Source organism: Pipistrellus hanaki (assembly GCF_964339955.1).
Source record: "Pipistrellus hanaki genome assembly, chromosome: 10".
Classification (NCBI taxonomy): domain Eukaryota; kingdom Metazoa; phylum Chordata; class Mammalia; order Chiroptera; family Vespertilionidae; genus Pipistrellus; species Pipistrellus hanaki.
Window position 1 is genome coordinate 40,234,633 of NC_140512.1, and position 23,385 is coordinate 40,258,017.

The following is a 23,385-nucleotide window of genomic DNA, read 5'->3' on the forward strand; positions in this document are numbered from 1 at the left end:
ATTTATGAACATCCTTCCAGCCTGACTTGATGTCTGGCATGTGAGTTTATTGTTTACTTGAGAGAAAGACCATGGCACAAATCTATGTTATTGTACAAAGTCTAATTACATGTTTCTTTTAAGAGTGATATTGGATGGCGAAAAGAAGCTAAAAGATTGCTGCTGGTGATGACTGATCAGACATCTCATCTTGCTCTTGATAGCAAATTGGCAGGCATAGTGGTGCCAAATGATGGAAATTGCCATCTGAAAAACAACGTCTACGTCAGATCAACAAGCATGGTAATGTAGCCGTAGCCTCTTAGTAGTTATGACTATTGGTTGAAGCATAAGTTTAAGTGGGCAATTCAGCTAATCCTGTACCAAAGAAATTACCTTAAGGAGCAGCATACATAGTTAGGATAAGCCATGAGAGAGAAATTCTGGAACAATTTAATATAAAACTAAAATACTTTGACAACATCTAGCTGACTTTCAGATGTGCTACAAAGATGCACTATAATAAATGCACTATATTTATGAAAATAAAAGTGATAGAAGAGCTTACTTTTTATGCACTTGAAGAATCCTAAAATATATATGTGTTTACATATATAACTTTGCTTTACATAAATAAACTAGTTCTTCAGGGTTAGTATCTAAAAACATACAAAAGATTTGTAAGAAAAGTGTCTTTGACCTGAGGAAGCCTCACAATTTAGCAGGTAGAATCTAAGTGGAGCTGAAAAAAAAATTTTTTTGGGGGGGGGTAGAGGGGATAAAATAAGGCCAGCTTTCTATATTCTATATCTCATTCCTTCCCTATGAAACTTATCTATATTTAGGGACTTTTCTTTTTAATCAGAAAATATCTGGATTGCTTCCTGAGGGTGTTTTAGCTCTGAGTCACATATTTACATATACTCTCCTAGTATCATATCTTTCCCAGCATTATTTATGCTACATGTAGAAAATCAACTGCACAAAGCATCATTTGTTTCTGACATTGACACATATTTATACATTCATACAAACAGAAACTTCCAAACTTTCTCAGATCTTCGTATTCTAGTGTCTCAGTAATTTTCCCCCTGGTGCCATTAAGACAAAACAAAAACCAACCCAAACCAAACAAAAAACCTGACCATTCTGTTTTTTAAGTAGTCAAGTCCAAAAACCTTAACTATTTATGTCTTAAAAACTTAGCAGTCAGTTAAAATATAACATACATTATGAAACTCATATACATATACTTGTGTCATTCTTAGTAAATCAGTTACTAATGGGAACTTCCAAGCCTTGGAATCAGATTGGACATGGCTGCCCTCATTTCCTGTTTCTCACTGATTTTCATTCTGCCCAGCTTTACAAAGACACAGTGTCTTCTAAAGTAGGGGTGTCGAACTCAATCAGAGAAGGGGCCAAAATCTAAAATCCAGCCTAAATCGCGGGCCGAATGGTTTACTGAACAGTCATAAACTGACAATGTCATAAACTGACAGCGGAGTGCAGTGATGACAGCGCGGTGCGGGCCACATTGCAAGGCCTGGCGGGCTGGATTTGGCCCGCGGGCCTTGTGTTTGACACATGTGCTCTAAAGGAACCAAGCCAAAGGTAGTCTTAAAACTGTGAACTACATCCAGGCACCTGAGATATGCCAAGTATCACTGTGTTTCCCTTAAAAATGTAAGACATTTCCAGGCACCCTGGTGAGTGTACTACAGTACTCCAAGACACCTCCTGCCCAGTTTGGGAACTGCAATATTTAAAGCATATAAATTATGCTGAAAAGTGTGTGATTCCCATGAATAAAATTTAGATTGCTTAAATTTAGTTAATGTGGAACATCCTACCAGACTTATTCAGTCTAGAGGAGCAATTGCACTATGGCATAAAACAAGTTCAGCCCTTGGTTGGTTTAGTCCAGTGTTTTTCAACCTTTTTTGGGCAAAGGCACACTTGTTTCATGAAAAAAATCACGAGGCACACCACCATTAGAAAATGTTAAAAAATTTAACTCTGTGCCTATATTGACTATATATAAAGTAATTCTCTTGAATAGGAATCAAATAAACACAAAGAAAGTATTTTATAATTACTTTATTATGAAATATTAAGTAAACAAAATAGTGAAAAATTATAAAATTCTTGTCTTGTCTGCACCTATGGCACACCAGGCAACATCTCGCGGCACACTAGTGTGCGGCGGAACAGCGGTTGAAAAACGCTGTTTTAGTCTCTTGAAGGCAGCCTCAAATTTTAAAGATTTTAAAAGTTAACTAGAGCTTGCATTTAAAAAGGTAGGGTTTGGAGTTACTTCAGCTGTCTTTCCCTTTGTTAATTCTCTTCTACTCAGCCACATTTCACTTTGGTTGACCATCCATTTCAATGTAGTCATTTCTTATCTTTCCTTCCTTCTAGTTAACCTCTTTTAATCTGAGATGGAATTTCAATTTGTTTTCTTGGGAGTGGAAAAGACAAGAGGAATTATTCTATTGTGAAACTGTGAAACAAGGAGAAGCTTTTCTTAAAAATAAAAACAATAATCACATTATTCTCAAATTGCAATGCATTATTCTTTTGAAGTCTTGCAAAGTCACTGAAGTCATCTCTCCATAATTGCATTTTAGAGGATGCTATTGCTCATCTAGGAAGGATTCCTTAAGGCAAAGAAATGCTCTCATAATTCTTAGACATATGCCATGCCTTATAACCTGATGGAAATTAATTATAACTCTGGTGGAATTTTACAAAGTACTAGGGCTTTTATGACAACAGGAATTTGTATAATCTATTTAGTCTCAGGATAATAACAATATTTCTAATATGGCCAAACTAAAGCATATAATAAAAATTTTCACCTTACTTCATGATTCCTATTCTCTGCTTAACATTGCATAAAATGTAACTTTCTAAATTAATTGGAGAGAAAATTTTACAGTGTTAGCACTTTTGGGCATTATGAACATGCACAATCAGGAAAGCAAAGGAACTGTCCCCCAGGCAGAATATCCCAGAAGAGTTTTACTAGTAAGTTCAGGTGCAGGTTTTTTAAAAAATATTGTTACAACTTTTAAAACTAACAACATGCCTGTTATCAGCTGACTGCTCTCTGAATTATCTGCTTTAAATTGTAAATGTCGTGAGAACAATAATGACTTCAGAAACTTCAGAACTGACCTAATTTTGAATGCTTCTCATACTACCAGTAAGTAACCAGGAAATGATCTCTGCAAACAATATCTAGTTTATTTTTTCTTTTAAATTGAAAGCAAAAGTTGCCCACAGAATCAAATTGGCCAGGCTTACACTAGCACTACTTTTATAATGGCTCTGATAATGAGGAAAAAAAAAAATAATGGTTTGCCTCAGTGACACAGTGAAAACAAAATTTGATGAAAATATTTATGAATTGCAGTGTTCCAAATTAAATTATGTTTCAGTTCACATTTAAGCATAAAACATTTTATTACCACTCATTGATTGACAAGCATATAAAAATTATTAGTTCATGTCCCTCACCTCGGTAACTAGGACATCATGATTACAATTGATACTGGGTCAGACAGGAGCCACAAATTCAAATGCTTCAAGGGCCAGTTACCAAGGGTACATAAATCAGACAAGTCAAACAAAGCATAGGCAATAGCCCAATATCTAGCCGTTAGTAATGGCATCAAAATGTGTTTTATTAAATTTTTTAGTGAAAGCTGTTTTTTATTAGGCAGCTGTTGTGTGGTGTTTGTCCCTTACATTTACACACCACCACCCAACAACTCAGTGAGGTGCAGATATTGCTATCACCTCCATTTTATAAATGGAAAATGGAAACAGTAAAAGGATCAGGAACTTGTGTGGGGTCAGACATGCCAGCCCTAATCAGTACTGCCTATGGTAAATGCCAACCAGTGTGACATCAGGATGTGAGCTGCTACTGACTGCTAATGTAAGCTTAATAATTAGAGGATGGTAAGTAAAAGCCTTTACACATGGTAACACGTTTAATTTCCATCATAACTCTGAGAGGTAGATACTGGTATTTATACCTCTTTTATACATAAGGAAACTGGATCACAGAGAGGTTAAGACAGCTGGCCAGTGTTGACATAGCTAGTAATTGCAGAAGCAGGAGTTGAAGTCCCAAAATTGTTTGTTTTCAGAGATCCTGCTAATGGTATGGTTCTTAACTAGAGTAATTCTGTCCACCAGAGGACATCTCAATGTCCAGAGACATTTTGCCTGATACAACTGGGAGAGGTGGGAGAAATTAGCATCTAGCAAATAGAGGCCACAGATGTTGCTAAAGCTCCTCCACTACACAGGACAGACCCCCAACCACAACACAGAATACCTGCCTTGAGAATGTCAATAGTGCCACTGATGAGAAATCCTGGTCTATGCAATTTTACTGTGTAGACATTTACATAAAAAATAGGCTGAAGGTACATAATGTGAAGTCTTTATTTCTAAATAAATCTCTGTTGTAAGATTGCTTTCATGTTGTCTCTTTCCTCTAAAAAGTAAACTGTAAAAAATAGTTCAGGTGATTGAGAACTTTAATGAAGACATTGGGGTTTTGGGAGGCATATCATGATATTTAATACTACAAATTCTATATTATTTTACAAAATTTTTTTATGAATCTCACTTTTATGAAGAGAATCTTAAACAGTTTTGTTGCTTTTTTGCTACTACATAAGCACATATTAAAATCCTCTCATAGCCCGGCCAGCATGGATCATTGGCTGAGCATCAATCCATGAATCGGGAGGTCATGGTTCAATTTCCTGTCAGGGCACATGCCTGGGTTGTGGGCTCAATCCCTAGTTAAGTGTTATGTGTGTTGGGGTGGGGGTGGGGGGAGGGCTTTCATCATTGTCTCTCTCTCCTTTCCTCTCTGAAATCAATAAAAAAAATTTTTTTTTAATTCTCCCATACATCACTACACAGTTATCTCTTTAACCAAAATTGCTTTCAACAAATCTTTCTTACCTCCTCTTCCCTCTGACATTTTAAAGTCATTTCCCACAAGTCACAGTGAAGGTGTTGGTGAAGAAGAAAAATGTGAAAGAATCCTTTTGCCCTTAATTACACTACAGCTGTCTTGGCACACTGCTTTCCCTTCTTCCAGGAATGCCTGTTATCACTATTAATTATTTTCAGAGTTTAGAGAAACAATGTGTGATGAGTTAGAGTAGAAGACAAAGGGGGAGTTAGAGAAGAGGAGCAGTGACGTCACCACAACAGCTGGCAGAGAGGGAGTGTTCCTGCTAGTGAAATACTAGACATAAAAGATAAAATACTTAAAAGATAATGTGCTTCATGGAGGAAAGGGGCAGGGGTTTCAACCATGGCCATTAATCCACAACTCTCCTGTCAACAGTGGTTTATTTAGACATCTGTTAAGCATTTGTAATTTTAACAAATCTGCATCAAGGTACTTGGAATTTTCTTTTAAAACAGATTTATTTCTAGGGTTCAAAATAAATGTGTTCTTCTAAGTTTAAAAGTCCAGTTGACCTTTTTTTAATGAGCTTTTGACCAAACTAGAAGTTTCTTGATTTTAATTTTGTGTACTTTTGGTCAACGGGACTTCCTGTTTTTGGAAGGGGAAAGAGATTAAGAAGGCTTCAAAAGCTGCTTATATGCTGGACTGAGTTTAGTATAAGCTAGTTTTAAAAAAAAAAAAACATATGGATTTAATTTTCCTTAAAATATGAATGGTTTTAAAAAATTAAGAAGGGGAATGGTTGGCAAATTGTGATTATTTTTTTGTCAAAGCAAAAATATTTGAAAAGTAGTTGCTGCCATTTAGAAATACTCCGAATACAGCTAGACTTAACTTTCCTTTACTTGTTGTCTTTAATTTACTAGCATTATGCAAACTGTCATGCATCTATTTTAAGAGTATACATATTATTAGAAACAAGGAATAAGAATTTATCTGGTAGAGCCAAAACCGGTTTGGCTCAGTGGTAAGAGCGGCAGCCTGCGGACGGAAGGGTCCCAGGTTCGATTCCAGGCAAGGGCATGTACCTTGGTTGCTGGCTCAACCCCAGTGGGGGGTGTGCAGGAGGCAGCTGATCAATGATTCTATCTCATCGATGTTTCTAACTCTCTATCCCTCTCTCTTCCTCTCTGTAAAAAATCAATAAAATATATATTTTTTAAAAGAATTTATCTGATAGAATTTATATTTGAGGAATTATTTTTCCATTACCTTAAATTTATATTTTACGAATTGCTCTGGGCAAAATTGTTCTTATGGAAATCCATGTGCTAATGCTTTTTTAACTTCTTCATGAATTGGCTTCATATCACATTTAAATGCAGTTCATGAAAATTTGATTTGCTTCTATCACAGCAATTATAAATTATATACAAAAAAAAGCATATGTGTTATGGTTATTTTAGTCCATTTGGGCTGCTGTAACAAAAACCCATAAACTTTTGTGTTTTTTTAAAATATTTTATTGAATTTTTACAGAGAGAAAGTGAGAGGGATAGAGAGTTATAAACATCAATGAGAGAGAAACATCAATCAGCTGCCTCCTGCACACCCCCTAATGGGGATCTGCCTGCAACCAAGGTACATGCCCTTGACCGGAATCAAACCATTCGTCTGCAGGCCAACACTCTATCCACTGAGCCAAACCGGTTAGGGCTGAGGGGCTTATTAACAACAGAAATTTATAGTTCTGAGGAGTGGTTAGTCCAGGAACAAGGCACTGACATATTCAGGGTCTGGTGAAAGTCTACTATGTGTTTCATAGGCGACACTTCTAGCTGTAACCTCGCATGGTGAAAAGGGCAAGAGAGCTTTTTCTACTGGCCCTCTTTTATAAGGGAACTACTCCATTCATGAGGGCTCCACCTTCATGACATAATCGTATCCCAAAGGCCCTCTTCCCAATACCATCTCCTTGAGGGTTAGGATTTCAAAACATAAATTTGGGGAGGGAGACACAAATATTCAGATCATAGCAATGGCTCATGTTAGTGATAGTATTTTAAGCATAAGGCTATCTTCTATGACTTTGTATATACATTTAATATATGGGTTATAGAACTTAGGCTATAAGCAAAATTAACAAAATTAGTTTTTTACTAAGTTCACTTATTTGTCAAAATACAGAAATGTTAATCAAGACTGTTTAACAAAAGTTTCCCTTAAACAAACACAATTAGAATTGGAGGCTAGCGGGGGAATAAAAACTACATAGTAACTTGAACTTGAGCCACATGATACTAATTAGGCTCAGTCACATGATCCATGGCTAATGCAATAGGCACCAATGGGCAGGTGAGGACACTTCAGGTAAAGTTTGACATCACCTCTCTGAGAGGTGTGTGGTGTGAAGTTGTTATTTGAGATTATGAGTTTAATTTCTAGAAGAGCATTTACAGGAAAAAAAATATCAAGTACAATATTTAACAATATCACTAGATATAGAAATTTCCAAGTTGTCAGATTTCTCATATATGCTAAAATAAATTTTATTCCCCTTTTACTCATCCCAAGCTTTCTCACTACTACAGGAATGTCAAGTTGGCTCTATGTACGTTTTATTTATCAAAGTAAAACAGATTTAAGTAGAATAATATGTTGAGAGATCTGTAACCCACAGAGGGAAGTAAAATCATGATAATTGCTATTAGTTTGAGTACCTACTCTATGAAAGAAGCTACACTAAATAGTTCACATACTATTGTTATATTTTTCATCTTGACAGCAATAATAGAATCAGATACCATTCACATGTTAGAAAGATGGACCTAAGATAGAACTTTTATCATAAAGTGTCAACTTGGAATTTGAGTACAGAGTTTTCTGCTTTTAAACAGAATTTGTACTATATCATGTTATATATCAAATATATATATATATATATATGTTTTATATATATACAGATATATATGTATATATCTTAGTGTATATATGTGTATGCATATGCACATATTTGCCTTTAAACACTTTTTATTGAATTTTTCCTCAGAATGTGATTATCACTAATATATCTGTCTGAATATTAAATTATCTTTCAGTTATATCACTTTGATCACAATGTTATCTAAAGAGGCACTTAATACTTTGTGTATTATGTTGAATTCATCCCTTTTCTTTAGACAAATGCTATTTACTTTCATGGAGCTTTTGTCTATAAAACATTCTTTAATACATTGATGTTGATCTTATTTTTTAAACCATTTAAATGTCTCCAGTAAAACCATAACCCTTCCCAACAAAAACCATTTTTATGTCAGTCATGTGGTTTCCCTCCTAAAAAATGTTTGGATATGTATGGGATCAAGCTACTAAAGGTCACTCCCTTCTTTATTTCATTGTCCATTAACAGGAACATCCCTCGCTAGGCCAACTCTCAGAAAAGTTAATAGACAACAACATTAATGTCATCTTTGCAGTTCAAGGAAAACAGTTCCATTGGTATAAGGTATGTTCATTCCCAAATACAAAAATTAAAATGTTTGCTTTGGTAGTTGAAACTGGAATACTTCTTCGAATCCCAGGTAAGAACTAATGTATACTACACAGTGTCTTAAGTTAGCATGAAGTATAAATTTTCTGTATAGCAACTAGAATCAAGTGTGGGCACTGATACTTAGTGTGGTGCTACCTGTGACAATATTGTAAAAAATAGTTCACACTCCAGCTACACCTTTACATCCAGGGTCCTGCTTATGTGCTAGTCCATGGAAAGATCCTTATAACAGACTAGAGGCCTGATGCACGAAGATTCGTGCAAGAATGGGCCTTCCTTCCTCTGGCTGCTGGCACCACCTTCCCTCCACCTGGAGCTGCCTTTCTGCCTTTGCTCTGGCCCGGAGCCACCTTTCTGTCTTTCCTCGCTGCCCAGAGGCCCACAGCTACTGGGGCAGTGCAGAACACCTGAGTCATCACCATAGTGATGAAGCAAGCATTCCACCCTGCCCCCCCCAATTCAGTGCCTGCGTATGCAAATTAGCCCGCCATATTTGTTGGGTTGATTTGCATACTCCTGATTGGCTGGTGGGTGTCACGAAGGTATGATCAATTTGCATCTTTTTCTTTTATTAGTGTGGACTAGAGGCCCAGTACACAAATCTGTGCTCCAGTGGGGTCCCTCAGCCTGGCCTCCGGGATCAGGCTGAAATCGGCTCTCCAACATCCCCCAAGAATGGAAGCCCTTCTCCCTTGTTACTTGACTAAATCTTACTCATCCTTTAAGATACAGCTCATATGTCACCTCCTCCAGGAAGCAGTCCCTGTCAACCTTCCGCAACCCTCAAATGATTCCAGGTTATCCCTCCCATTAGGGTCTGTGCATTCATTATTTTGTTTCATGTGGACATTGTTTTGTGAAATTGTCATTTATTCACCAGTGGGATCTTTAAGAATGGAAAGTAAGTGGCCTAGCAATTTAGCATTTCCAATGTGGTACACAATAGGTGCTCAACAAAGGTTTTACAAATGGATTTTAAAAATGTACAGGTAATACATTTTTCCTATTACCTACAATTCCAAGTTGATAGTGACTACATAGTGGCTGGCATACAGCAAGAACTTAATACTTATGAATGATAAAAATTAGTGTATAAATGGATTTCAAAACTTTCCATAATCTGGTTCCTAGTAGGTTAGTTATGCATCCTTCACTCTAATCAGACTGTTTTCTTCTCTCTTCTTATTTTATCTCTAATTCAGATAAACCCTTAAGCAGGGGTCCTCAAACTTTTTAAAGTGGGGGCCAGATCATGATCCCTCAGAGCTGGAGGGCCGGACTATATGAACTACTAATTCCTACTGTAACACCTCGGCTGCGCTCACTGCCCAAAAAACCTGGCGGGCCCGATCAGACTCCTCTGCGGGCCGCATGTGGCCCGCGGGCCGTAGTTTGAAGACCCCTGCTTAAGGCTTTGCTAATTCTTTTTCTCACCAGGAATACCTACAGTCTTCTCCATAATTACTCAGTAATTAAGAAGATCCATCAAGAACACCTACCAAATGAGGCTTCCCCTACTATTATTTTTTTCTCCAGTCTGGGCCAACATATGATAAAGCTCATTCCATGAAACAGTCATTCTACAAAATGTTTATATCTGTTACATAAGAAAAAAATTTTGTAGTTAAAGAAATGGTGGGAGCCTGGGTGGTGTGGTTCAGAGATTTAGTGTCAAACTACAATATGAATCAGGAGGTCATAGTTCTATTCCTGGTCAGGGCACATGACTGGGTTGAGGGCTCAATCCCCTGAAGGGGACATGCAGAAGGCAGCTGATCAATGATTCTTTCTCATTATTGATGTTTCTGTCTATCCCTCACCCTTCCTCTCTTAAATATATATATATATATATATATATATATATATATATATATATGTGTGTGTGTGTGTGTGTGTGTGTGTGTGTATTCTTTTAAAGAAATCATAGGAAATGCTGCACTAAATAATGCTAACTCATTTCTGAATTGCAAGACTTCTCTGAACCTTCAATTTTCAAGTGTATATTTTTAGTCTCGAGTCTAAGTGAAAGAAACCATGTGTAGAATTTGGCAAACTTATCTTCCCTTAGGACCCTTTCATGTTTAAAATCTCTTGAAACTATGTACCATGGAATACACTTTGAGAAATGCTGGTCTGTACTTTGATTGGGTTTTAGGTCAACATGTAATTTGTACATGCACACACATTCTTGCATATACACATATAATATACACACCATTTTCTTTTCTCATTTTTTTTTATTCATGTAATATCACCACTCACTGGTAACTACAAGAATTTTTACTACGTGTTGATTGCTAAACCATTGCATATGATTGTCATTAATAAATTTTATTGGTATATATTCCAGGATCTTCTGCCCCTGTTGCCTGGTACCATTGCTGGTGAAATAGAATCCAAGGCTGCAAACCTTAATAATTTGGTAGTAGAAGCCTATCAGGTATGTACATATATATTCCAAATTATTTTTAACCCCACTTTCTATGACAAGGTACAAACTAGTGCCGTATCATCTTGAAAGGTGTGGTAGGAAGAGCATTACATTTAAAATTGAGAACCTAATTCAGCCCTGGCTCTCCCACTGATGAGCTATGGAACCTTGTGGGGAAAGTCACAGGTATGTGCCTCAGTGCGTCTCACTGACAATAAACCCAGGTTGGGCTGCAGGCAATCTAAATTTCCTTCCAAATCAAACATTCAGTGAGTCACCAAATCAGGACTATAGAATGTACTTTATTACCAAGAAATTTCACATTTTCCTATATCATAAAGATAAAGTAAGAAACCCACACTGGTATATGAAGTGGCAACCTGTCAAATAAAATGAAAACCGGGGATAGAGAGATTACTAAGAGGGTTTCCTGAATCAATCACTTGATTGTCCAATCAATTATTTTAGCAGTTTTATGAAACTAGTTTGAACAAAAGGATCACCTTAAGAGATATTCTATTTTATTGACAGTTGTATGCTGTCCCCAGCCTGTGAAGAGTGGATGCCAAATGCTAAGATATAAAGAAACATCTGCTCTGTCAACCTATGTTATTCCTGAAAATAATTCTCTATTAGGATGTTGTTATAATAGTGACTGTTATTTTAATTCCACTAAGAACCAGTTACTTTCCACATGTGACCTCATTTAATCTGCACACCTGACCTATAAGGCAGGGATTAGTATTCCCATTACACATTTATAGACCCCCAAAGAAGCTAAGCAAATTAACCAAAGGTCAAACAACTAACAAGCAGAAGAAGCAGGAATAGAATCCAGGTCTTCCTTAACCCCAGGCACCAAGTGATTCCACCCATTTTGTTTTGTTTTTTTGTTTTCATTTTACATAGCATCCAAAGATGTGCTTTATTATACCTTAAATTTAAGGACCATTAATTAAGTCTCACTTCCCAAATTTCTCTGATTCCCTTTCTGACACAGTAGAGTTGAATAGCGGAAATAGTAGCCCAAGCATTGTGAGAAATCCCAGTCTTCTCATTTTCTCCATGCAACATCTGCCTTCAACTCAGGTACAGATGGGAAAGAGAAAGGAGAGAAAATGAAGGACTTGTTTAAACTTCCTTTTTTTAAAAAGAAAAATTAATCTTGTGAAAAAAGTTTTTAAAGGAAAATAAATCCTGTGAGTTGTTTTTTTTTTTTTTTTTACCAAAAAGTTGTTTGTATATCTGAAAATACATTAAAGTAAGGAAGTGTATTTTTAATTCTATTTCTTTCTCACTGTTACCAATGAACATTAGGACTGGCGGAGCTTCTTATCAAAGAAAATCAACTGTGTGTACAATTCATTCCCATCCATAGTTTGTTCTCAAGAATAATCAAAATAAGGAAGGAATTCAGAGTATTAGAAGCCATCTTAATTTTTATAATATGAACCCATTTATTACCCCAAACAACTAATATAAATTGACACACTTGCCTGGATATCAGACTGCACCAATGAAAAGGAAACAGCAGCATTTGGTTTTAGGTTTCTTATTTGCATAGGGTAGGAATGTGAAGCCTTAAGCTAATTGCAGTTCTGATTAACCTTAAACAATGGAAAAATACTAGTAAATCGAACAAAAACTTACTCTAAGTAATCTCCTTAAGTTGAGATTCTGTTATTATTTTATATATCTATATTTTCAAAATTCTTCTGAAATTTCATTTTGTTTCCACAGTCCAACAGAAACAACTCACAATTCATTGATGGAAAAAAGAATAAAAATATTTTCATTCTAACTTTTCACTTTTGCACTTCATTTTTAAGAATTTAAAAAAGTACATACAAATTTAGTACATGGTGAATGTAATTACATTTTATTTTTTATCTTTTACATCAACACCAGCAATAGAATTAAAATGACATAAAAATCATAACTTTAGCCCTAACTGATTTGGCTCAGTGGATAGAGTGTAGGTCTGCGGATTGAAGGGTCCCAGGTTCAATTCTGGTCAAGGGCATGTACCTTGGTTGCAGGCACATCCCCAGTAAGGGGTGTGCAGGAGGCAGCTGATGGATGTTTCTTTCTCATAGATGTTTCTAACTCTCTGTGCTTCTCCCTTCCTCTCTGTAAAAAAAATCATTAAAGAATATTTTTTTAAATCATAACTCTAAAAACAATAGTAATTTAGCTGAAATGAAGGGAAAATATATAGAATATAACAATTATACATTACAAAAAATAAATTCTACCTCTGTGCCTTTCTGTCATTAAAAGTGAAGCTTAAGACTGTGTTTGAAGCTTAACTTCTAAATGCCAAAACTGGTCAACATTTTAGATATTTGTCTTCAATACCCTACTTGAAAACATTGGTATAATAGCTCAAGGTTTTAAGAGAAGCGGAATTTCAGAAGGGCACTCAGAATATGAGGCATTTCCTTCTGATCTGTCAAACCATCACCATATCAACCCCATTTGTATACTATTAGAAGTTTCTGTTGGTTTGCCAAAATTGTTCAATTAAGTGATTATAATGTATGAGCTCTTTGGGAGATTAAAAAAAAAAAAAAATGTGGCTCATAAAATCTTACCTAACCCAAAATAAAATTTACTAATTTGAGGAAGTATCTGTTTTAAATAGTTACTATCATAATTCCATGATTAATTATAATTAGTATACATGTTTTTATTGATTATACAATTAAAGAAGAAAAATTACTCAAGTAAATAATTAGTAGACAGTGGAAACTATTTTATTTTCTTCATATCCATCTACTCACTCTCTGTCCTTAGTTCTATATGTCATCTTTATCCTTCCTTTTGTTTACAAGTATATGTTAAGGATTTTTGCATGTGTAAACTCTTAGTTTTATAAAATGAAAATACACACAGATCTATAGTATATATTTAATGTAGCTAGAATTTTTGGAACTCAGAGATTTTAATGGAAGAAATGTGTGCTTGACACATGATCTACATAAATGGCATTACATAAATGATTTTTGAAAGTTTGCATAAATGAGTGGATGGTTTTCTGCTCAGTAAGGGAATCTAGCTCAGTATTAAGAAATGGACAGATTTGATTGACACAAGCAAGCCTCAGGAACTTGGCAAAAATCCTAGACCATTCATGGAGAATTGACTAGTATAGGACCATATTAGGAAGGTAATTCTTTTGCCTATTGTATAGAAATTGCCTTCCAAAAATTGTCTTTCAATTTTGTACTAATAAGGCGTTTTAGCCTTCATGATAATCTCAAGTATTTGAAACTGAAATGTTTCTTGACAGCTGTAAAGGTCAGAAATATGTTTCATATTTTAAGCTGTCAAGATTTACCCTTTTTACCCTGACCAGTTTAGCTCAGTGGATAAAGCATTGGCCTGCAGACCCTGGGGTCTCAGGTTCGATTCCGATCAAGGGCATGTACCTTGGTTGCTGGCACATACCCAGTGGGGAGTGTGCAGGAGGCAGCTGATCGATGTTTCTCTCTCATTGATGTTTCTAATTCTCTATCCCTCTCCCTTCCTCTCTGTAAAAAAAAAAAAAATCAATAAAATATATTTATATTTTTTTAAAGATTTACCCTCTCTGATGGTATGTGTTCTCAATGTTTTATTTAAATTTTATTATATAATATAAATATTATTGGATTAAATTACTATTTTTGTAACAGGCTGAGTAAGATTTATCTTATCTTTGAAGTTATCAAAATGCAAGAAATGCATCAATATATATTTAAAATAGAGCAATTAAATGCAGTTAGTTTAATCTTCAGTAGTTCTTACAGATTTCAAATATAATTGGGTTATTATGTGGAAATGATGTTTTTATTCATCCTTTAATAGAGACAGAATCTTTAAGTTAAATCTAGAATGACAATAAAACAGTTAGTTGCTTATATTTGATAATGCTATAGTAAAAAAATTTTAAATGATGTCTCTGCAGAAACTTATTTCAGAAGTGAAAGTTCAGGTGGAAAATCAGATAAAAGGCATCTATTTAAACATTACCGCGATCTGTCCAGATGGGACCAGAAGGCCAGGCACAGAAGGATGCAGAAACGTAACGAGCAATGATGAAGTATGTGGGTGCGCGTTTTTTCCTATTTCAAGTAAACTAAGCTGTTTGGTGTGCTTCCTCACAGAAAATCAAAACATCCTGAAAACCTTACTAACCTCTGACCCCAAGGATCTTATTTAGATTTCAAAGTAACTTTTATTGTCTCTTTGCAAAGTTCCTGCTTGTTTTAATTTCATTGACGGTTCTCTCAAACTCTCAAGTTAAATATAAGCATATATTATATTAAATACTTATTCAATGATAATATCTTTAAATCGAGGTTTCCCAGCCGTTAAATATTAGAAAATCACATCTCCTCAAATTAGTAGTATCTGCATTTATGATGATGACATTAATATTTTTGGTTTTAAATCTGAAAATTCTCAGAGCAAATGTGAAACTGAAGGTGAATAAGCCACAGAAAAGAATGGGAATTATGGAACAGCTGATAAAGACTAAGAATTCCAAACTCTTTCACTTTGGGGTTGTCCCAACCTATAGTAATAAAAGGGTGATATGCTAATTAGACTACACGTCTTCCGGACGCCATTCCGGAAGTCCTTCCTGATGAAGCCAGGGCCGGAGGAAAGCCGGTGCCAGCAGCCAGGGGAAGGAAGGCCTACTCTTGCATGAATTTTCATGCATCAGGCCTCTGGTACACTCATAATGATGTAGGAGGAGGTAGGGAAATTTGTTAGAACAATAAAAAAGCAGTGCCATCATTTAATTAAAAAGGATGAAATGTGGGAAAGAGAGGCCCCCTTTTAAGGTAGGATCAGGAAACAGGATCAGAGGAGATATTCTCCAGTGACCACCATAACAGAGAGTAAACACACCAAAACATGCTTTTAAAGGGAATTATTCTTGGATGAAGTGATTTCCAGTGAGTCCTTTACCTCTTGAGCCATCAGTTGCCTCATATTTAAGTGAATAGCTTGTACTAGAAGATTTATAATTCCCTTTGCTTCCATTTCTAATGCTGTATGATGTTATTAATTATTTTAATGCCATTATATAGAGAAAAAGAATATGAGTTATTCAAAGAGATAGAAGACCTAAGATCCTAATACTGAATAAAAGAGAATCTTCCTTTCTCTTTAGTGTGAATATATTTTTTTCCTTTTGGTAAATTTGAGAACTACTAGCAGGGTCACCTAAGACCATCAGAAAACACAGATATTTACATTATGATTCATTGACAGCAGCAAAATTACAGTCATGAAGCAGCAACAAAAATAATTTTATGGTTGGGAGGTCACCACAACCTCAGGAACTGTATTAAAGGGTCGCGGCATTAGAAAGATTGAGAACCATTGCTCTAGTTCATTAATTGGGAAACAAGTAAAATTAAAGAGAGATGTTACATCTATGTATGAAAGAATGAATGAGTAATTTATAAATATTAATTTCTGTAATATGGAATATTGATTCAAAATGTCATTAACAGATGTAATATTGGTAATAAAAATAATCAAGACATATATTTTTCTCCTCCCTTGCCCAAAATTTAGGTTCTTTTCAATGTAACAGTTATAATGAAAAACTGTGACGTCACAGGAGGAAAAAGCTATGCAATAATCAAACCTATTGGTTTCAATGAAACCACTAAAATTCATATACACAGAAACTGCAGCTGTCAGTGTGATGAAATCAGAGGACCTAAAAGAAAGTGTGTAGATGAAACTTTCCTAGACTCCAAGTGTTTCCAATGTGATGAGAATAAATGTGATTTTGATGACGATCAAGTCCCTTCTGAGAGTTGCAAGTCACACAAGGATCAACCTTTTTGCAGTGGTCGAGGAGTTTGTATTTGTGGGAGATGTTTGTGTCATAAAACTAAGCTTGGAAAAGTATATGGAAAATACTGTGAAAAGGATGATTTCTCTTGTCCATATCACCAAGGAAATCTATGTGCCGGTGAGTATAAATATACAAATATACATGCAGTTTTCACTAGTCACTATAAAATTAGCATATATGTTTAAGTATCTTTAAATCACAGCTTTATAATTATTAACCTTGAATCTGAATTTAATTTTTAAAGTTTCAGAGTCCGTGAAATTAAGGCATAACAACAAATTTATATCACATGATTCTGATTTTTATATTTGAAATAATTGTATGCAGTAAGTAGTTAAAAATAAAAAATAAAAATGAGTTATTATTCTCAAGTATGCCTTGCCCTTGCGAAGATATATGCCAGAAAGAAAATTACAGATGATGTCTTACAAGCTTGTTATAATCAGGGTATTCTAGAAGGATCTGATTCATTCTCATAAGTGGTCACTCCCTCCAGCTTGCTCAGAGGATAGTGAACTTTAAAAATACACTTTTTATTCATTGGAAAATGCTTAATGCATTATTATAGGTGATATTAGGAAGTTGCAGTTATTTAAAACTCTCCAGTCTATTTTTGTAACAATACCAGACACAAAATTGTCAAGAGATGGCATTTTTCAAGAAAATAGTGGTTTCATTAGTAATCTAGAAGATTAGTCCCAGAGGCCCCCACAGACCAAATTTAAAAACAGAAACCTAAGCACTTGCTGGCTAATTCAGTTTACTGCCATCTGGAGGTTAGAGTCCAGAAAATCTGCAGCATTTAAAAATTAATACAAATCATTTTTTTCAATGAATTAATTTTTCTGTGACAATGCACTAAATCCACTTATTGTTAAAATGCCTTTGCATTTTTGTAAACAAATATTAATTAAATTATTGATAAATATTTCATTGCAATAAGCATATGGAAAGTAAAAAAGCTATACAAAATAATTTTTTTGTGTGTGTAAGCTAAAATTTTGTCCTATATCACAAAAATATGTGATGGCATATGGCTTTTTTATTCTTTTATATACACAAAATATTTTATATTTTAAACATGTATTCAGCTCAACCTGCTATCATAGGTAAAATGGATTATAGATGACTTTAGAACAAAACAGTAATTATCTGCTAATTTTTTTGAACTAATCCTGTTTGGGAGAGGGAAGAGAAAGAATCTGAGATTCTTTTCCACAGCTGTTGATATATCAAAGAAATTTGAAATGCATTGAAAAATCCCAGCCTCTGTTTATAATAAAAATAATGTCCCGGTGCACGAATTTGTGTACATTGAAAGGAAATTAATTTGAAGAATATTTTAATATGGCTATTTGCCCTTTCTCTATAATAGAAGTGTCAACCAAATTCACAATCAACAATGACAGATCAAAACACATGTATGTGATCGGCGCAAGCGAGAGCTTTATATGTATAGTACATGCATGAGTCAACTTAGCGTTTTATGTAGAGAGAGAATAAACTTGATTAATTAGACCTGCTTTCTGATGTAGCTAAACTTTTTCCAGGCCAGTGAAGCACCCCAACTTCTCTTTCAGGTAATTGTGAGCAACACAGCACTAAGTATCAACACAAAGCAGATTATTGTTATAGATCACACAGGGAGAACAAAGGGTAAAATATTTAACTGAAGCAGAGTTTGTATATATTCTGCACAGTGAGAAAACCTGAAGTCATTTTCAAGGTTCACCAGTTCTTACTTCTTTTCCGTCAGGTCGAGTTTCTAAGCTTTCTACATCTCCATTTTCTGGCCAATGAAAATAGGATCCTACCAACTCTCCTACCTACCTACTCTAATACTTTTGTGAGCATCAAATGAGATGAGGGATGGGAAAATGCTTCACATACATTTGGTTAAAGTGTGAAATGTTTCACCTGGCTATAAAGCCTTGTCTGAAGAAACTGCAAGGAGGCTAGTTGCTGAGTGATATCATTACCTGGATGAACACTTAACCTATTAGCCTTTTATATATATAGACTAGAGGCCCGATACATGAAATTTGTACTCTGGAGTGTGGGGGGGGGAGGGTCCCTTAGTCCAGCCTGCCCCCTATCACAGTCCAGGAGCTCTCAGGAGATGTCCTATTGATGGCTTAAACTGCAGTCTGGCTTCCCTCTACAGGAGGTGACTGGGCTGATCAGGGGAAGGTGCCACCCCCACCACCCCACTGATGCTGCCACCACTGGCCGTTGCAGCTGCCAAGGTGTTTTCATCAACAGACTCCAGTCTCTTCACCATGAAAAACTGACAATTTTCTTTAGGCATTTTCAAAATGTGTCTTTCATAGGATATGACCTTTTTTTTTTTTTTTTTTTTTTTTTTTTTATCCTCACCTGGGAATATGTTTCCATTGATATTTTTTTTTAGAGAGCCGGGAAGAGATAGGGAAAGACAGAGAGAAACATGAATGTGAGAGGGACACTTCGATTGGTTGCCTCCTGCATGAGTCCTGACCTGGACCCCGGCCAGGGAGGAGCCTGCAACCTAAGTACATGCCCTTGACCAGAAACGAACCCGGACCCTGTGGTCGGCAGGCTGAGGCTCTATCCACTGAGCCCAGCTGGCTAGGGCAGAATATGACATTTCTTAGCCCTTCCAGCAGCGGACCTTAGTTTTTCCCTCCAGGAGTGAGGTGGAAAAACCTTACATCACCTTCTTGGATTCTTATTATCCAAGTTACCAAGAACATTGTGAGTGGCGATGTACAGGGAGCTTAGCCAATGACCTTCAGAAAAGGTGTTTCCTCTGCAGCTCACGCGCAGAGGCCCCCCTGGTGTGTGTCTGCTGGGGTGGGGGCATGCTCTGCACTTTGACCACTCAGAGCATGCCCCCGCCCCTGGTGTTGTGTCTCTGCTCTGGCCCAGCCCCAGCCCCAGCCTCCCCACGGCCAGTGGGGCTTGGAGCAGCACACAGTCCCCTCCCACCCATCTGCACATGCAGTTCCTCCTGAGCCAGTCATGATGCAGCCTCCTCCTGAGCCAGTGGTGATGCTTTAAGGTGTCCTGGCTAATTTGCATATTACCTCTTTATATATGTAGATATCAAAAATTAATGTACTGACGCTCTTCTATATGACTATGATACTACTGACACACAGGCAACTAAGAGTCTGCTTTGAATTATTTGTATATAAATTGTAAGTGCAAACTGTAGACTGACAAGCATTTTCTTCACTGGTCTCCCTTGAGAATAAAAACACATGTTCACAGGTCGGCTGCTTAGGATTAGTGGTGCAGCCTGCTTACAGGGAACAGGGTCTGGCAAGCATTTGTTTGGCCTGAATCTCATCAGTTTTAAGCTTAGCAAAGTGAGCCAATCCAAAAGTACACCCTATGTAACAGTTACCTTGTGAGGTGTTCTGCAATAGAGGGAAGGAGACAGGGAAGAAGGCAGGGAGGGAGGGAGAGACAGGGAGGGAGAGAGAGGGAGGGAGGGAGGGAGGATCCTGTGGATAAATTAGCCCAAGAAACACTACATAATCCTATAAAATGTACCCCCTCTTGAAGACTTCTAGTTCACATCAGCATATTAAATCTTGGATACTTCTGCAGTCTAAAATGCATTAACTACATATTACTCGTGTTTTTTCTCAACTTATTTGTTGGCATAAATGCCTCAATCCCAACAAACATACACATCTACCACCTTGCTTTCTCTCAATACCCCGTAATAATAGTGCACAGAGTACTTTTGATGTTCCCTGACAACTAATGTCCTGAAGACTTGAAACGATTAGTTTGGCTTCTCTAGAAATCTTATCTTTAAACTTGCAGAAATGAAGCACTAGATGGTTTGCCTCAGGAACCTTCAGAGTGATTCCAGGTCCTTAGCAATAAGGAGAGACAAGAGAATAAATTATGGAAGCTATTAATCAAATACCCCTCTTTTCAAATCAGGCAGTTAACATTACTTCAGTCTTCATAGCTTAGTTATATTTGTGTTTTTAATTTAAAACTGAATATACAGTGACTTTCAAGCAGTTGGGCAGACTTCACAATTGTCAGCACAAAACAACAGCATCAGATTACACTAGAACAGCTTTAGAAATAGACACTGTATCCTGGCATTGTTTATGTCAGACAAGTAGAAAATGATGTTGTTTGCACTCACCTCACTCTCAGGGTGTTTCCATGGAAATGGGAAGGGAATTCACATTTGGAAATGCTTCCCAAAGTCGGTGGCCCCAATAACTGAGATCCTTTGGTGTCTGTTGCAGGGCACGGAGAATGTGAAGCAGGCAGATGCCGGTGCTTCAGCGGCTGGGAAGGAGATCGGTGCCAGTGCCCATCAACATCAGCCCAACACTGTGTCAATCCCAAGGGCCAGGTGTGCAGTGGAAGAGGCACGTGTGTATGTGGCAAGTGTGAGTGCACTGACCCCAGGAGCATTGGCCGCTTCTGTGAACACTGCCCCACGTGTCACATAGGGTGCAATGAAAACTGGTAAGTGTTCTCTGACTCCAAACATGCATAAAGCAGTACTCCATTACAGCTATGCTTGTCCTTCTTATTCTGCCTTTCATAACCCTAGAAGTGCAGCATCTCCTCCTCCAAATTAATTATCATCATCCTAAAAGAGAACTGAGTGGGGGATTTGGGGATTTTAAGATTAGATTCCAATTTTTGGCCACTAGGTAGCTGTGGAGTATCAGAATTTAACAAGCATTCACTGTCTTCAATTTTGAGAATAAGGTTTGCTTTTTTTAATAATAATATTCAGTATTCATAATGGTTCATTGGTTTCCCCACCAGTTTTTTAGATATATAATTGGCCTATAACTTTATGCAAGTTTAAGGTTTATAATGTGATGATTTAGGGGTTGTTTGCTTCCCAGCTTACTATTAATTAGCTGTTTGATCTAGGGCAAGTTGTTGAAATTCTCTGTGAATTTTTTGAGGATATTCTCTATCAATATTCCTCTATCAATATTCAGAAATGAGGATAATAATAATACCTTGCTATAGTTCTGTGAAAGAATTAAATTAGATAACTCATATTTTTAAAAAACTTTGTACTTATACACTGTAATCATAGAAAAAATGTTAGATAGTATCACTGAATGATGGTGGTTATGAAGCACTAAAGAAACAAATGATGGATAAATAAAAGGTGATATGTTAAATGAAGATAGCATTATTGTTTTGTGCCAATAATTAATTTCCCAATAACAGTTTAAGCCCTGCTCAAAGCCACTACTCTAAACATTACTGTGCCTTCCAATTTGTTTTATTCAAATTTTTATAACCTTCTCTTTTTTGGATTAATAGTACAAGTAAAATTTTTTATTAAAGAATGGATAGCAAATTATGTCTCTTAGAAATGCATTTCCTAAATATAATGATGGAATTAATTCTAATGAATTAAACAAAAATTTGAACTGTGCATTGATTGCTAAACTTTTCTATTAGTGTCTTAATATTCATCTTCTAAAACATTTATGTAGTGTGTGTGTGTGTTTGTGTATGTGTGTGTGTGTGTGTGTGTTGAGAGTATTCATTTCCTATAGATTTTCTTCTCAAGATGGAAAAGTCATTTTATAAATATTTTTCAATTACAGTTTACATTTAATATTGTTTTGTATTGGTTTCAGTGGTTAGGCAATCATATACTTTACAAAATGTTCCCCCCTGTTATTTCCAGCACTCACCTGGCAACATACAGATATTATAATATTATTAACTATAACCCTAGGCTGTATTTAATATCCCCATAATTATTTTGTCATGACTAATTTGTACTTCTTAACCCCTTCATTTTTTTCACCTAATCCCGCAACACCTATCCTCTCTAGCAACTATCAGTCTGTTCTCTGTATCCTTGGGTCTGCTTCTATTTTGTTAGTTCATTTGTTTTGTTCTTTAGATGCCACATGTAAGTTAAATCATATGGTATTTGTCTTTCTCTGACCAATTTATTTCACTTATCATAATACCTGCTAGGTCAGAAATCCATAGTATTTTTATACCAATAATGAACTGTCAGACAGGGAAACTAAAAAAAAAAAAAAAAAAAAAAAAAGCCCCATTTACAATTGCATCAAAAAATAAAATACCTAGGGATAAATTTAACCAAGAAGATAAAAGACCTGTATTCAGAAAATTGTAAGACACTCCAGAAAGAAACTGAAGAAGATACAAATAAATGGAAGTATATACCCTGCTCGTGGATAGGAACAATTAACATCATTAAAATGTCCATATTACCCAAAGCAATATACAGATTCAATGTGATTCCTATCAAAATACCAAAGTTCGTTTTTCACAGAACAAGAACCAATAATCTAAAACAGGGGTCCTCAAACTTTTTAAAGTGGGGGCCAGATCACGGTCCCTCAGAGAGCTGGAGGGCCAGACTATATGAACTACTAATTCCTACTGTAACACCTTGGCTGCGCTCACTGCCCAAAAAACCTGGCGGGCAGGATCAGACTCCCCTGGGGGCTGCATGTGGCCCGCGGGCCGTAGTTTGAAGACCCCTGATCTAAAAGTTTACATGAAACCACAAAAGATCCCAAGTTGCCACAGAAATCTTGAGAAAGAAGAACATGTTTGGAGGTATCATGCTACTT

The 23,385-nt window shown here is 36.2% G+C and overlaps 1 protein-coding gene across 3 annotated transcripts in view; it reads left to right on the top strand.

The window, feature by feature from the left end:
* ITGB8 (integrin subunit beta 8) overlaps positions 1–23,385 on the top strand; it is a 77,477-nt gene that overhangs the window by 47,070 nt on the left and 7,022 nt on the right. For all 3 annotated transcript variants that reach the window (XM_084897116.1, XM_084897118.1, XM_084897117.1), the window contains exons 6-11: positions 124–282; positions 8,337–8,432; positions 10,831–10,920; positions 14,861–14,995; positions 16,486–16,891; positions 21,034–21,259. In XM_084897116.1, the coding sequence (XP_084753242.1) occupies positions 124–282; positions 8,337–8,432; positions 10,831–10,920; positions 14,861–14,995; positions 16,486–16,891; positions 21,034–21,259 (1,112 nt within the window). The remainder of the gene's footprint in view (positions 1–123; positions 283–8,336; positions 8,433–10,830; positions 10,921–14,860; positions 14,996–16,485; positions 16,892–21,033; positions 21,260–23,385) is intronic.